The sequence below is a fragment of the Neolamprologus multifasciatus genome, chromosome 20, assembly GCF_963576455.1.
Source record: "Neolamprologus multifasciatus chromosome 20, fNeoMul1.2, whole genome shotgun sequence".
NCBI classification, from domain to species: Eukaryota; Metazoa; Chordata; class Actinopteri; order Cichliformes; family Cichlidae; genus Neolamprologus; species Neolamprologus multifasciatus.
The window spans coordinates 3,721,048-3,737,395 of NC_140458.1; the positions used below are offsets into that span (position 1 = coordinate 3,721,048).

The window sequence follows — 16,348 nt, forward strand, 5'->3', positions numbered from 1 at the left end:
CTTTAAATGCAGGTCAAATTAACTTCACCCTTTGTGCAGCTTTCAGCTCAGCCTGGAGGATCCTGCAGCTCTAAAACAACAGTCGTTTTTGTGTGAGTGTATTCACACATGTTTTTATCACATCTGCAAACTTTTCTGTGTTTTCAGAGTGGAGAGGACAGCTCCAGGGTGTCTATCACCTTCTTCCGGCTGTTTCGAGTCATGCGATTGGTCAAGCTGCTGAGTAAAGGGGAGGGCATTCGTACACTCCTGTGGACTTTCATCAAATCGCTGCAGGTAAGCGAGGACGTTGTCTGGAAAGAAGATGTGGCATTTCTTAATGGCCACAAGGTCAATCTGCATCGAGTTCTGGCTGAACTCTGGCTTAATCGTGGTTTAAAGCTCTCGTTTCTTTAATGTTGCCCATTGTTCAGTAGCCACAGCTCCCATCTTATATTTTATAATGTTTTGTTGCAGTTCTGCTGCCTTGTTCAGCAAAGACTCTAATTTGTTGCTGTCTCTCTGCAGGCTTTGCCATACGTTGCTCTACTTATTGCCATGATCTTCTTCATCTACGCTGTCATCGGCATGCAGGTAAGTTTACACACAGTAAACCTGCAGGATCATTCTGACTTAATTTATTTATATCAAACATTTTACACTAAAAAAGATCTTTGAACGGTTTGTTTTGCCCACTTGAATCTGATTTGGTCAACTTTAATTCTTTGTGCCTTTACTTCAGTTGTTAGTGTCTCCTTGCAAAATCTCTGTGGGTGTCAACCCCTTAAAGTTAGACAGGAAAGAAATTCAAGTCAAATATTTTGTAAATATGCCGCTCATTTCAATCCAAACAGTCACCGTTAACAACACTGGACGCCTGTCACAACAAGGACATGCTAAAGCTGCTGACTTTTTTCTTCTGCTCGTCTCCATTTGTCAGACATTCGGGAAGATAGCGATGCAGGATTACACTCAGATCAACAGAAACAACAACTTCCAGACATTTCCTCAGGCTGTTCTCCTCCTCTTCAGGTCAGATCCTCCTCCTGCTGCTTTTATGTCTGTGTAGATTCTTGAGTGCTTGTATTTTGGCTTGTGAAGAAATTTCACGTCTCATCTAAGAGGCTTCTTCTTAAAGCGCTGATGGTGAGCCCCAGCTATTTAGCCCCAGTGCGGTTGCCATTTTGGAGCTTGTACTGAGTCTTTCACCCACTATTACTCATGTGAGCTGTGAAGGGTCCCATGAGCCAAGGTGTGAAGCAAACTGTGGGCCAATACTGTCACACTGGCCAGGGTTTGAATTCTCTGAGTCATTGTCTCGTCCCACTATTATGTGGGATGTTGAGGTCAGGTGACTGCATCGCCTGGGAAGGGACTGCAAGACTGTATTATAGATGGCTGATAGATGGTGCCATAAGACACCACCTCTGGTCCCACCACTGTTGCCTCACAGCAAGAACTCCTAAGTTCACTTCCACCATCAGGCCGGGTCTTTCTGTGTGGAGTTTGCATGTTCTTCCTGTGTTTGCGTGGGTTCTCCCCGGGTACTCTGACTTCTTCCCACATTCCAAAGACATGCAGTTAGTGGGGTTAGGTTAACTGGTAACTCTGGGTCCTTTGCTTCTTTCTGATTTTCTAAGCACCAGCAGTTCTCCCACGGCAGGACGGAGGATTTATTACAATACAACTTTATTTGTATAGCACATTTAAAAGACCAGTGGTACACCAAAGTGCTTTACAATAAAAACAGGAAAATTAAGACAATAAATAAAAGACTATTAACAAAGTACCACATATGTCATCAGGTTAAGGGCACTAATTATACAACAATAAAAGGGAATATAAGAACAAAGTTACTAAGAACAGATATAGCTAAAAGATAAAGTACATAAATAAGAAATTGAACCAAATATAAAACAGGGACGCTAACTAGATGGAAAAGCTATGTTGAATAAATGAGTTTTTAAACGGGATTTAAAAGATAAAACGGAGTCTGACGCACGGATAGCGACGGGAAGGTTGTTCCACAGATTCGGTGCAACCAGGGCAAAAGCACGGTCACCCCTAGATTTAAGTCTAGATCCAGGCTGAGCCAGGAGTAATTGGGCTGAAGACCTGAGGGCTCGCCCAGGGACATATAGACTAAGAAGATCTGCAAGATAACGAGGGGCTAAATTATTTATAATTTTAAAGGTGAGCAACAATATTTTAAATTCAATGCGATACTTTATGGGTAACCAATGCAAATCAATAAGAACTGGGGTGATAGAGGCTTTCTAGTGCCAGTCAGGAGGCGAGCCGCAGCATTCTGGACAAGCTGAAGTCTGTGAAGGAGAGCGGAGTGAAGACCAAAGTAGAGGGAATTACAGTAATCCAATCTAGAAGTCACAAAAGCATGAATGAGCTTTTCAAGATCTTTGTGAGGGACATAGTGCTTAGCCTTAGCAATAAGGAGCAATAAAATTATTTTCAAGTTTTTTTGTGTGTGTTTGTGCAGGTGTGCTACCGGTGAGGCGTGGCAGGAGATCATGTTAGCCAGTCTTCCAGGTAAACGCTGCGACCCCGAGTCCGACTACGAACCAGGGGAGGAGTTCAGCTGCGGCAGCAACTTCGCCATTGTTTATTTCATCAGCTTCTTTATGCTGTGTGCTTTCCTGGTCAGGACACACACTCACATACATTTTTTAATCACACATATCTTTAATGAAATTCTGACATAATAGTTAATCAAAAGGAAAATATGAGCAGACTGCTGATGCACACAGGAGCACAAATACTAGAGACACCTTTAACTTTGATTTAGATAATAAGTTATTTTATTCACGGCTGACATTTTTACATTATTAGCTGCATGAAGACAGATGGTCAAGGTGTGCTTAATAAAGTGGCAGTTGAGTGTATATGTGCATTTAATATGTAACTAAACACCTTTGAATATACTTGTTTCTTCTGCTTCAGATTATCAACCTGTTTGTTGCTGTCATTATGGACAACTTTGACTACCTGACACGTGATTGGTCGATTCTGGGGCCACATCATTTGGATGAGTTCAAGAGGATCTGGTCAGAATATGATCCAGAGGCCAAGTAAGATGATCCATGGTCCACATATACCCAGGATAATTTAGTGTTTTTATCTTCATGTTTTTAATTTAGTTTTTATTTTTTAGTTTAGCTTTAGTTAATAATAATTCCTTTGGTGAGAATAGAAACTCCTGCTCCTGCTAAAACACCTGGTTAAATAACTAGTTGTCCAGACACACACACACACAGATCCCTCTATTACACTCCATAAAATGTCTTTCTCTTAAATGCAGTATATACTCTTTCATATATTTTTCTGTATCAGACGCACAAAACATATAAAAGTTTTCATGTGATTTAAATTTCATAGCAGTCAAGCAAATTGAAACTGGAAAGATAATAAATCGAGCTGGGATTTAATCTGCAGCCATGCTCTCACTACCCTGCATTTTCATCTAACTTTTTGATGTTGGGGAGAAAAGTAGATTATTTTTTTCCACCTAAATCAGGAGGAAAAGTGAATAAAGTTCCAGGTGGAGAGATGATCAGAAAATTCCTGATTGTTCTTTGTTCTCAGAGGTCGGATAAAACACCTGGACGTTGTCGCTATGCTGAGAAGGATTCAGCCTCCTCTGGGATTTGGGAAGCTTTGTCCTCACAGAGTTGCCTGCAAGGTAAAACAGTCACACTGTGTGCTGTAGCTGCTGTTCAAAAGGTTATAAGCTTGGATTCAAGAGACTTAATTTAACTGGGAGCTATTTTTAACCATCTCAGCGTCTGGTAGCGATGAACATGCCTCTGAATGCTGATGGGATGGTGACCTTCAACGCCACGTTATTTGCTCTGGTTCGCACTGCCCTTAAAATCAAGACCGAAGGTATGTGATAGGTCTTTGCAGGAGCTGCTATAAACACACAGGAGTGATTCTGGACAAATTAAAGACTCATGGCTCCTCTTTCCTTTTCTGCCACAGCATTAAAAGGCTGACATTATTCAGGAAAACCTTTAGGTTTTATAGCTTTACTATCTGGAAATCCATACTGGACTGCTACTAATGCATTTATCAACTAGCAGCAGCTAAGAGGGAGTCAGAAACTTCTCTGTAACTGATAATCAAATTTATAACATAAATCAGAGACTCATCTGCATATAAACTTACCTAAATCTTTCCGGAATGTGACAATAAACCAAACAGACACAGATCTGAATCATTGTCGCAGGTTAGGCATTGTGACAGCAAAACTTCATCTCTCTATGGACTGATTCAAAGTTGCAGAAGCTGTTTTCTTTGCAGACTAAATTAAATAAATGAAAGTATATCTTCATAAAGGATGCTGGTGTGCAGTAATTTTAAATAGTGAAATTGATTGATTGGTCATCTTTTAGCTTCTCTGTATTATTGAGTTCTTAATCATTGAATCAATACAAAAATAGAAATGAGTCCCTGTTAATAAACCACAAGCCTGTAAACACAGTAGCCTAGCCATAACTTTTATCTGATTTACCTCTTGCCAGGTATTGCTGAACAGGAGAACGAAGAGCTGAGGGTGATCATCAAGAAGATCTGGAAGAGAATGAAGCCAAAACTTTTGGACGAAGTCATACCGCCACATGAAGGTACTCACACGACGAGGTAGTACTGTTACTGCAAGTCTCAGCAGGAGTACTGCAGACTGAACTCTCTCTTCTCCATCCACAGAGGAGGAAGTAACTGTTGGGAAGTTTTATGCCACTTTCCTCATCCAAGACTACTTCAGGAAGTTCAGGAGGAGGAAAGAAAAGGGAGATCTGGCCGTAGAGAACGACTCACCCAACCAGTCTGCTGTCCAGGTCTGTCTGTCTATTTACTGACAGAAGGCTGCAAAGCCAACAGTATCAGGCCATATAAGACAGGCAGCAGTAACCCAACATGTTTTTGTTCTTTTTTAATGACTGAAGAAACCAAAGCTCCAAACAACAGGGTTTAAATATCCTGGGGTCTTGTTTGTGAGTAATGTGAAGGTAAAGCATGAGATTAACCCAAGAGTTTGTGATGTTCGTTTCCTGCTGAAGAGAGCGCTGAACTGGAGGGCAAAGTTTCCAGTTTACCAGTCGATCTGCATCCCAGCACTGACCTACCATCATGAGATGTGGGTAGTTAAAAAAATAACGCTGAGGATAAAAGTGGCTGAAATGAGTTTCGTGTGTAGGGTGGGTAGGTCAACTTTAGAGGTGAGGAGCTAAGACATCCATAGGTAGCTTGGAATATAATTGCTGCTCCTTGAAATAGAAAGAACCCAGTTGAGGTGATTAGATTAGATGAAACTTTATTAATCCCTCGGGTGGGTTCCTCCGGGAAATTCAGTAAATTCAGGTGGTGTGAGTATCTGATAAAAATTCCTCTTGGACATCTTTGGAGGTTTTCCAGACATGCCCAACTTGGTGGAGACCCAGAGGTCGCCCGAGAGATTATATAGCTCCTCTAAGCCTGGGAGCACCTCAGGAAGATCTTGAAAATGTTGCTGGGGAAAGCACATCTGGAATACCTGTTTCGCTTGCTAACACAATTTGGAATAATTACACGATGATGGATGGATGGGAAAGCTCCTAGAGAGAATTTGGATACAGGGTTTTGAATCCATGGATGAAGCTGATTATAGGGTCTGTACCAGTCTTTTTTTTGTTTGTTTATATTTTGTTCTCCCATCACCTGAGGAGTGCTCAGAGTCACTCATTAATTCAGTCGTCAGTTGTGATGCTTTTGAGAAAGAGCTCTTAAACTGAATTAGAGTCCAACCAAAGCTTGAAGATGCCTTTAGGAAAGAAACTGGGATCTGTATTTGTGCATGATGCTGTTACAACAAGTATGTCTTCATGCATTTGTTTGTGTAGCTCTGTAAAGCTGGTCTGAAGACTCTGCAGGATCTGGGTCCAGAGATGCGCCTGGCTCTGAACGAAGACCTGGAGGAGGAGGAGGAGGCCATGATGGAGGACGAGGAGATGGAGGAGAATGCTGCATATAAGGTCTTTATTCAGATTTACACACTTAAGCGTCTGACGAACTTCTCAACTTTTTCTTTTTAGAAAATACTTGAATGGGCCTTTAAAAGAGATTAAGTTTGTATTTTGTCTGCAGGCTGAAAATGGTTACGCAGAGAAAGATCGACGTGGCTCATTACTGACACCTACTGGTAAATGACCGGTTAATTCGTTATCATCAACCTGCATCACGTAAATACACAAAAGGATTTAAAGTGTAAATAAGGAACAGTTGTGATTACACCACCTCACCTTCTTTTGCAGGTCAGGGCGGTGTTGTGGGTGACGGCAGCGTCTCTAACGGAGGTCTGATACACCGGGTCGGGTCTCTCACCAAGACGGCAAACGGCAGCGATCACGACGAACATCTTCGCTGGGGAGACGGCGTGAGGTCATCCATTAATCGACATCCCTACCGCCGCTCATCCGTGAAGAACGGCCTGCTGGACCACGGCCACAAAAGACCGTCATACTCCAAACGAAGGTAGGCGGTCACGCAACGGAAACCACTAAGGAAACATTTACAGGTGTGACAGCCAATCACAGCCCCCCCCCCCCCCCCCCCCCCCCTCAGGTGGTGGCAGCCCCAGCCCCTTACAGATCAATAAGAAACCCTTTAAAGAGAAATTGAGATCAGTTTTCCTTCAGGTGTCGTCTGTCACTGCTTGGTCACTGCTGCACTCTCAACTGGCTCATGCAAGCAAGACTACAAATTTACCATATTGGCTTTCTCCTGTGGGGTGTGACCTCCTCACCTTTCTCATCGTTTAACTTTGCACACTCCCACTGAGGTCTGCTGAGCAGATGCTCCTAACCTGACCTAAGGTCCACATTATAGCTCACAGAGGTGACGGAGTCTTCATGGCAAAAGCCCCTACATAGTGGAATAAACTGCAGCTTCCCTTCAGGACCTCAACAAAACCAAAAGGTTTGAACCCATTTTTAGGCCTCAGCTGTAAAAGGCTGATGGCATGTTGTCATCACTGCGCGGGGCAGCGTGGACACCCAGCTGCGTGAACACGAGAATGAGGCGACGTGGGATTTTCAAACTGATACCATAAGTGCACTTTAAGTGTGACGTTGAGCTCAAGGTCAGAGGTCGAGTTTTCTGAAGATCTTGTGAAGGCAATAACTCAAGAAGGAGGTGAAGGGCAGCCATCAGTATCTTTATTTATTCTGGCTGCTTTCTACTTCTATGGTTTTAGTCTTTTTGTGTATTTTAATATGTTGTGTTGCTCTAATGTTTTCTCATTTTATTCTATGAGCTGTACAGTTAAATGTTTTTAATTATGCTTCTAAATAAACTGACTTAATTTGACACTTTCTGTGACCTGTAGAAGGGACTCACGGGACAGATTGTGGAGGAACGGAGACATGGAGGCTTATGGCGAGCAGGGTTACTACAGCAGAGAAGAAGACAATGACAGCATCACCTCCAGAGAAAGGTACACTTCAGCTTTAATGTCATCCTCAGAGGCGACTCATCGACATAGTGGAGAAGGATTCATTTTCCTTTGTGTTTGCAGACATTATCCTGATGAGCCTCCTCTGTACAGAGACCATTACGATGGCCACGCCTCCTATACCAACAGTAGCTATGGTAACGGCTACAGCGAGGGGAGGAGGACGACCAGAAGACGCCTACTTCCTGCCACACCCACAGGTGAGACGATGTCCCCTCTCTGCAGCGTACCTGCATCATCACACCTCATGTGAGTTTTTTGCTCATCAGGTCGGAAGCCGTCGTTTAACATCCAGTGCCTGAGGAGGCAGGGCAGCAGCGACGACCTGCCGATCCCCGGGACCTACCACCCGACATCGCCACCGCGTCGCACGCGCGCACAGGTAAAACACACAGCAAGCACACACACACACACAAATCTCTCTTCTTCAGTGAAATCAAACACGCTCCTCTCCTCAGCAAACGTTCAACAACTTCGAGTCTCGTCACTCCTCCGGTCGCTCCGCGGCGGCCTCCTCGGCATCCTGGGCGAACCCTTGCCCTCGCCGCGGTCGCCTCCTCTATGCTCCTCTAATCCTGGTGGAGGAGGAAGGAAGCCCACCCTGGGGAGGAGGAGGAGGACCTGCGGGTGAAATAAAGAAGGCAGGAGCAGGAAGAGGTGAGGACACCACAGTTTTGTTGATTTTAGCCGCACTGTAAACGTGTTCCTGTGGTTTAAAGTCGCACCTTTCTCATCCATCAGGTGTCAGCGTGACAGGTGCGGCACCCAGACCAGCCTGGTACGGCGGCCCTGCAGGGACATCAGGTAAGAGGGACGAACAACTGCACACTAAGATAGTTTTTACACACAAACTCTACACCAGGGGTGTCGAACTCCAGGCCTCGAGGGCCGGTGTCCTGCAGGTTTTAGATCTCACCCTGGGTCAGCACACCTGAATCAAATGATTGGTTCATTACCAGGCCTCTAGAGAACTTCAAGACATGTTGAGGAGGTAATTTAGCCTTTAAATCAGCTGTGATGGATCAAGGACACATCTAAAATCTGCAGGACACCGGCCCTCGAGGCCTGGAGTTCGACACCTGTGCTCTAGACAGTGTTGCGTCATCAGGTTGAATTTCAGAAATCAGTTGAACTTGAAAGTGTATCCTCCTCCTCTGTTTTAATTAGGCAGTGAAAACTGTTATTCTGGCAGTAACCGCAGACAGCCTCTGGGAGGAAGGTGCAGTTAGCAGGTCAGCAAAGCATAAACTGACAGCAGCTCTGGCACAGTTACTGCCTCCTGTGCAGGGCCTGGATGCTAACGCTGCTGGCCCAAGTTCAGAGGACACAGTGGTGGAGCAGCGGAGGACCAGAGTGGGCACAGAGGGAAACCGTCTGTTTCCCTCTGTGCCCACAGATTAAGATTATTTGACACTACACGTAGACCCCTGACAAAAAGAACGGCCTCTTTTTGTCATTTTTAAGGATATTAGAAATTTACCGACTTGATCAATAAGGTTTCTCTAAAGAACGCTCATTCACATGTACAGCAGGTTGCACAGGTGTGTCTGCTGTGCTGTAACTGCAGAGATGTAACATCCAAAGTCAGTGCTATGGTTCGATTCTTTGTGCGTTTGTGCCATCAAACTCTGTGTGCATACTCTTGGGTAGGGAGCAGGCCTCCAGGCCAGTTTGTGTCCACGCTCCGTGTCTGAATGTGTCACGTGATTGTGTTGCAGCTCCGCCCCCATACAGGGCGTACACAACCCTCAGAGTCCCCTCTCACCTTGGAGCACCGTTCACTGAGAAAAGAGGGTCAGCTGACAGTCTGGTGGAGGCGGTAAGAACTGACTGCTGATTGATCTCTGATCAGTTTCTGTGTCCAGAATCAGCGATTTATCCCGGTTGTGTTAATCTCCCCGCAGGTTCTGATCTCAGAGGGCCTCGGTCTTTACGCTCGAGATCCAAAGTTCGTGGCATTTGCGAAGAGGGAGATCGCTGACGCGTGCCACATGACAGTGGATGAGATGGAGTCGGCTGCCAGCGACCTTCTTGGCTCAGGGAGCCACAGCTTTCTCAGCAACGCTGCCAGCGACCAAGCTGCGCTCTATAGCGATGAGGAGCCAATCAGGACAGGCCATGACGAGGATGAGCTGGCTGATGAGATGACCTGCGTGACATCATTCTGAGGCTCTGGACCAATCAGGATAAAGATGGAGATGGGACATTTGCAATCGGCAGGAGCCACGTTTAGAATTTGACTTCCAGGACACCTAACCAGTTAGAGGAAGGAGTCGGGGAGTAGTTAATTTAAAGTTTTGGTGAATGAGGAGAGATCGAGGTCACTGTTGAGGGATGGATGAAGAGGATGGAGGGATCGGGAGAAGATCGAAATCAAGGGAGAAGGAAGAAAATAAAAAAGGATGGAAATCTGGATACAAATGGAAGAAGGGAAGGAAGAACAAATGTTAAGAAAAGGTTAAAAGTTAGGAAAACAATGAAAGCAGGTGGGAAAATAGAGAAAGAAGGATGAGAAACAAAGAGGGACATGAGGGTTTTTTTAAAAAAAGAAAATGTTGACTTGAGAGGCGACTCCTGCTAACACTCAAGTCACTGACTAGCTGAGGGGCAGGAGGGCCTAGGCAGACAGGCGTGTGTTTGTGATTCAACAGCACAGCAGCTTCCGGTGACTCCGGGGATTTTTTGGTGGCCTTTTCTCTAAAGGTTTAAAAGGTTAAACAGGTTTACTCCAGTTCACTCTGCATCAATTCAGATGTGCGCCAGTGACTCAAACAACAAGGTAGAAATAAAACTTTTCACTTTTGCAACCTGTTTGTCCAAAACGTCGCCGCCAGCGAGCATGGAAAATATGGAAATGTATTGCTGATAAAATGTGCTGTAGTAAAATGAGAGGAAACCAAACACAAGTCCTGATGTTATACTTATTACATATTGTTTCAATGACTGCAGGCAGTTTTTCACAAGACAGTTGGAGTGGTGTGCAATGAAGAGCCATAGACTGTAAATGAAAGATGAACAGAGCCTCAATGACATCGTCCACTTGCCTTGAAGCAAGCCAAGAAGAGCATTAGTGACTACCCTGTTGCAATATCATTTTTTACTTTAAACCCATCAGGAACGTATGTAATGATAATTTAAGAGAGCAATAGGGTAATAGTTATATACCCTGGTGGACATTAGAAGGATAAAATTTGAATATGATACAATTTTAGTGACATAACACGAATACATTTTTAAAATGTTTTTTATCAGACTTAAATGCTATTTTAACTAAATTGTCAGTAAACTAGCAAAAGAGAATATAAATGAATGTTAATAATATAATTTTTACTATTATTTTATCACAAAGGTTTTAGCTATTGACAACTGCAAGGCACCTCGGCATTTTATGTTACATTTAGACACAGAAAATACACAAAAGGTTATGAGTTCAGATACATTTAATACCATAGTTAACCAGCTGATTAAGAATTAGCATTATGCTATTGTTAGCCTAAAATGCAAACTGGAACTTCTGATAAAAAATTGGCATGTAATACTTTGTCAGACACTAAATTATACAACCACTATCATGTATACTCACTATATAATTATAAAACTCTATAATACATGTCATAATTTAAAAAAGATTAGCAAGTTTCTGGGTAGCTAAGCTAAGTGCTGACTTGCTAACCACTAACGGTTGCGTACAGATTTAGTTTAGCGCTAGCTAATACTCAGTAATGTTTAATTAAAATTTTAATGGGGACCTTTGCTTGTCTTTACTTTCTCTCTTTTATGTTATATAATGTCACAGTCAGATAAAGTTTAATCCGTGTAACTTCACGGATATCTTTAAACAACAGGCATGCCAAACAATTAGCGGCAGTACAGTTCACCAGCACTGGTGCTGCCCCTCTTTCGGCTTCCAGAAGTTCCAGGAGCTTCCAGAAAAGTAAGCAGGCAAAAATGAACAAAGGCACTTAAAAATGGCCAGTATTGATAAAGCTACTCTAATGCAGTCTCTGAATAAAGCCAATGAGCTGGTAATGAGAAGGCAAGGTTTATGCAGTAACACAATAATGCTAATAAAAATAAAGCAACTGAAGCAAATAAATACGAGCTAGCTGTGTTCCCATCTTGTTAGCAGATGATTTAATCATTTGAATGATAGCAGAAAGAAGAGGTTAACGTATAAACTGGATAAATCTTTTCACATTTTGCTGAAATTGTTGATCAAACAAGTTCTTGTGGTAGAATAATTTTTTCTTCAGAAGATGCAGAAATAAAAAGATTGTTTTCTTCCATAGCATTTATTTATTTTTCCAAGTGCTCATGTCAAAACTCCAGCTATATGTCAGTGTAATTAATAATCCATTTGTATGTTTTGAATTGAAGTAAAATTATAAATATGGAAGAATTAAGGGAAAAAAGTTTAAAATTTAATGTGTCGAAGTCAAAGGAGAGGTATCCTTGAACTTCCATTGCTAGGTTTGTGCAGTGAGTAAGGAAAATGTGACTGAGGCTGGGAACGAGACGCTTGTGATGAAGAAGCATAAATAAGTGGAGCGTAAGCTGAGCTTCATTTAGTTTTCACAGTCACAGGTTTTCTATCAGGACTGTTGATGTGTTTGATGTTGCTGTTGAAGGATGTGCTCTGTGATTCGTACAGCTGTGGGGAACATTTTATTTCTCATGTTTCATTAACGTGTTTTAATGAAAGTCTTATCTACACACGAAGACCTGAAAAGACTTTGTTTTTGTTTGTTTTTTATTTGTCAGGAGTGTGTTTGTTTGATGTATTCAGCTTTTCTTATTTCAGATGTTTGATATTTTTTATTGACTTTCACAGAAAGGACGGGATTTCCGTTTCATTCGTGCCGGCCAGCGGTCCAGTGGTGTTTATGTCTCTTCTGAACTTTTGTGTTTTCGTTTTTTTCTTTTTCTTTCCGACAGTTTGCACAGTTTCCCAGCAGTTAAGGGCTTTAAATTCCACACCTGGATTTTCTCCTCACAGCGCCCTCAGACATTAAACTACCATGTTCAGCTGAGAAACAGCTCTGTCTGAACCTTCATTTACCTCAAATAAAGACTGAAAACAACCTACTGCCGGACTCTTCTGTGTTAATATTCATACCCAGTGCACAATACTGTAAGACAGCACACTTAAAACAACTTTATCTTATTCGAGAGAGACTTGACCCAGTTGGCACCCATGCAAACTCACAGCATATAAAAATGCAGAACATATACAGCAGGATGCACAACAATCTATATCCAACATTTTTCTCCAAATTATTCAATGTGAAAGTATCTGGTAAGTACGGTGGCCCCTAGAGACAAAGCATGAACAAACTCCAAAACACTTAAAAAAAATACAAAACACTTACAAACTCCAAAACACAACGGAAGTGCTCCAGGACGCTAGGGGCAGTGTTGAACTCGATTTGCTCCTTCCGGTGCGGAAACTCCTGTGGGGAGCTTTGTTTCCGGTGTCCTGTTCGCGCCTGATTTACGGTCCAAAACAAGTTAAGCAATTGAATGAATCAAGCGGCGATTTACATTTCTATAGATGTCTCGGGCATTTACCCAATATATCTGTAAATGATGTTCATCGACTTGTTGATATTTTTCCCCGCGCCTCAGGGCAAAAGAGAAAAGGGATTCAAATGTTATATTTCTCAGCTGTCCCTCGTTTATCGCGGGTGTTATGTTCTAAAAATAACCAGCGATAGGTGAAATCAAGTAGCCAATTTTATTTTTTTGACGGTGCAAAACGTGTCGTGGACATCGTGGACATACAGCACTGCACTTCAGAGTCACACTGCTAGCGATCGATGCAGCGATTCTGTACTGTACGGGAGAGACGTCTGCAGCGATCAGGACGCAGGACACAATAAGCATGCAAACTTGCACTAAAAAATCCACGAAACAGCGAGGTGAAAGGTGAACCGCGTTATAGCGAGGGACCGCTGTAATTTTGAAGGTAAGTCACAACATACCCTTCGTAAATACTAATGTATAGAAACCGTTACCAGCAATCATTCATTTTTTGTGTGGCTTTTTTCACGGTTTGTTAACATGCTGTGTAGGTGTGTACTTGACTAGCTGATCTAGCTAGTCAAGCTGATATAGAAAATAAGACCCGAGCATTATGGCTGTTTTTAGTGATGATGTCAGAGAAGTAGGACCTTCTTGCACTCCTCAGTTGTAAATTATAATTGTGAAGTTTCTCTTTATAGATGTCATAATGAACCTGGAGGTTTGTTTTTCTCCATCTGCGCTCAGCTTTCCTACACTCTCTTTTTTCATTTTTCACCAGTGTGGAGTTTCTCCATGGAGACTTTTTCCTTCCAGAGATAACCTTCACCTTAATGGGAGCAATAGTGTCCATCACATTTAACATTTTAGCATTGAAGCTATTGACGAGCTCATTGACTGAACCTCTGGACAGGTCAGGAGTTAATGGGAAGACCTGGTTAAAGATCTCACTACTGTATTCAGTTATACACCGTTTTGTGATCACTGCTGTTGATATATTTGTGTGGGCTGAAATTTTAAGGTATTCTACATATTTTGGACAATTATTCATTATTATAGTGTTTATATTGACTCTGTTGTTTTCCTCTGTGTCATAGTTTAAATATTTATTTGTAAAGAGCAGAAACTCTCTCATTCAAACAGGCTGATTGGTGAATCCCAGATGGACCCAGACCGGCTGGATCAATTTTACTTGTCAACTTGCAGCCTCAGCTCGCGTCATTCTTCCTTCTGGACACGGCTTCGAGTCCCAAAGTGCAGAACAGCATGGTATAAACACGGCAGCTTTCCTGCAGCAGGCCTCATTCAGAGAAAGAGACTGTGGCTTTGATCTCCTACCTGACGCTGTGTGAATTATTTATGATTATTTTACTTCTTCATTAAGTCGCTTTATGCTCATCTGTTTGTTTGTTTTTGAAAACAGGCCTGTGAGGATAGACGGCTGTGCCTGTGGATGCTAATAAAGGAATCTGAACAAAAGCACCTTTGTAAATATATGATGATAAATAATATAGGTGTATGTTAATTCTCAGAGTGGCTTTGTCCACTGCTTCAAAAACAAGTTGTAAAAATGAACTTAAACCAAAGGATGTGTGGGACATTTTTTACTTTTAAATTCATTGTTTTTATTTTCTATTTGTCACAGAAACATCAGTCATCAGGAAAAAGATGCCTTTTAATAAATGTAGATACTGGTTCATTTTGGCTGCGGTCCATGGGCAGGTACAGACTATATTAAATGAAATCCGATGTATTTATTGTTGCAACTAAACTGCATTTTGATCACCTCCATTATCTTGTGTTAAATGTGTTTTAGTGTGGTCACCGTATTGTTACAGGGCAAACATTTTTCTCAATGCGTGTTGATAGAATAAGGAGCTGTGTGCCTGAACTGAACCTGAGCTTTCAGTGAGTTTCCCCCTTGAATGCTTTTTGGTCCCCCACCCACTAAAATCCTGGAAGCAACCCTGGTGGTTAAACGTGGAGATGCATAAACTCACAGCTAAAATAGGGGATGCTGCAGTATAAATTTATATTTTTATTCTCACCAGAAAAGTAGCTTCCAAGTGTTGTCTTAACATCAAATATATGGATGAAATGCACACTGAATTTTTTCAACTGCCCAGTCTGTGTTAGAGACATGCATATTACTGAGCTCCTTCAGAGTTTCACAATCTTATCTTGAAAAAGCCCAAACTCTGTTTGAAGGTCGGGTTTGTTACAAAGGGCCAAAACCCACCACTGTAAAAGAACATTACAAAAACATGTAGCATAAAATATCACAAGGGCCTACCCATGAAACAAAATGTGTCACCATTGTACGTACCTGTGTGGAGTGACAGGTCTGACCCATCTGATGTGGTCTGAGCTCCCTCTACTGGCTGACTGAAGGATGAGCTCCGGTTGAAGGAAGGAAGGATGGATGGATGGAAAGGATCACTCACTCAAAATCCGTCTTTCAGCCCTAACTGGAGCTCAGCTAGCTCATTTGATTCAAACAGAATTAACAGCCCATTTCCATCTGTTGCCATTTCCATGGCACACACACCAAACCAGCAGACATATGTAGCCTGGTGCCATTGTTGCACAAAGGTCAGGGAAACCTGTGCCACCTGAAAGCCATGACCACACGTAAAACCCCACCTTCCAGGCTCCTCATTGGCAGATATGCGTGTGATTGGTTGTTTTAAATGTTTTCTACTCTTTATGTTTCACTTTAGACCTTCTCCTGTATTTATAAAGCCTATAAACCATCATATCTAGGAACAGTAGCTGGAGGTTTTACCTCTTTAGAGTCACTTCAGTCCAAATTATCTTGAGAAGGGGCGGGGAGGTCATCTAAGGGCTGGGTGTGTTCTCCAACTCATTTGTCTGATCTGTGCCATCCTGACACACCTGTAAGTCTGTTTGAAATGATGCTGCTAATTGCTACGAGAATTTATTGTTTGTCCTTTGACTTAAAAACTGCCACTCTGACATTTGGGGTCACTTTGAACAGCCCTTGTTTTGACAGAAAAGTACGTTTGAGCTAATATGACGTTAAATTCACAGGTGATTTTTATGTAATATCTTTAGGGGAGTACGTAGTGTTTTCGTTTTTTTGTTTGTTTGTTTTCATTCAAATCCAGTGAGTTAAAATGCTAACCAGAGATGCTTGCACACACTGATGAGTGTCTGGCACATCAGCACATCAACAGCTCCATGCAGTAAAAACTTCCCCCTCAAAATGAATACAACACACCACCTGTACACACTACTCCCTGCATGAGCAGCACCATTTGGTTCTTGCAGACGTCTTGTCTTCTTGGTCAGCACGCATCAGGTCGGGTCAAAGCCCGTGTCTTC

At 42.5% G+C, this 16,348-nt stretch overlaps 1 protein-coding gene across 1 annotated transcript in view; it reads left to right on the plus strand.

Annotated features, from left to right (window-relative positions):
• The window catches only part of cacna1fb (calcium channel, voltage-dependent, L type, alpha 1F subunit), a 52,483-nt gene extending 38,631 nt beyond the window's left edge, over positions 1-13,852 (plus strand). Inside the window, exons 33-51 of the mRNA XM_085145703.1 lie at positions 148-276; positions 508-573; positions 920-1,011; positions 2,477-2,636; positions 2,938-3,065; positions 3,580-3,676; positions 3,777-3,879; positions 4,518-4,619; positions 4,702-4,832; positions 5,874-6,005; positions 6,118-6,172; positions 6,285-6,504; positions 7,358-7,465; positions 7,547-7,683; positions 7,753-7,865; positions 7,942-8,140; positions 8,225-8,287; positions 9,202-9,302; positions 9,388-13,852. Coding sequence (XP_085001829.1) covers positions 148-276; positions 508-573; positions 920-1,011; positions 2,477-2,636; positions 2,938-3,065; positions 3,580-3,676; positions 3,777-3,879; positions 4,518-4,619; positions 4,702-4,832; positions 5,874-6,005; positions 6,118-6,172; positions 6,285-6,504; positions 7,358-7,465; positions 7,547-7,683; positions 7,753-7,865; positions 7,942-8,140; positions 8,225-8,287; positions 9,202-9,302; positions 9,388-9,651 — 2,400 coding nt within the window. The 3' untranslated portion in view covers positions 9,652-13,852. The remainder of the gene's footprint in view (positions 1-147; positions 277-507; positions 574-919; positions 1,012-2,476; positions 2,637-2,937; positions 3,066-3,579; positions 3,677-3,776; positions 3,880-4,517; positions 4,620-4,701; positions 4,833-5,873; positions 6,006-6,117; positions 6,173-6,284; positions 6,505-7,357; positions 7,466-7,546; positions 7,684-7,752; positions 7,866-7,941; positions 8,141-8,224; positions 8,288-9,201; positions 9,303-9,387) is intronic.
• Positions 13,853-16,348: the final 2,496 nt, after the last annotated feature.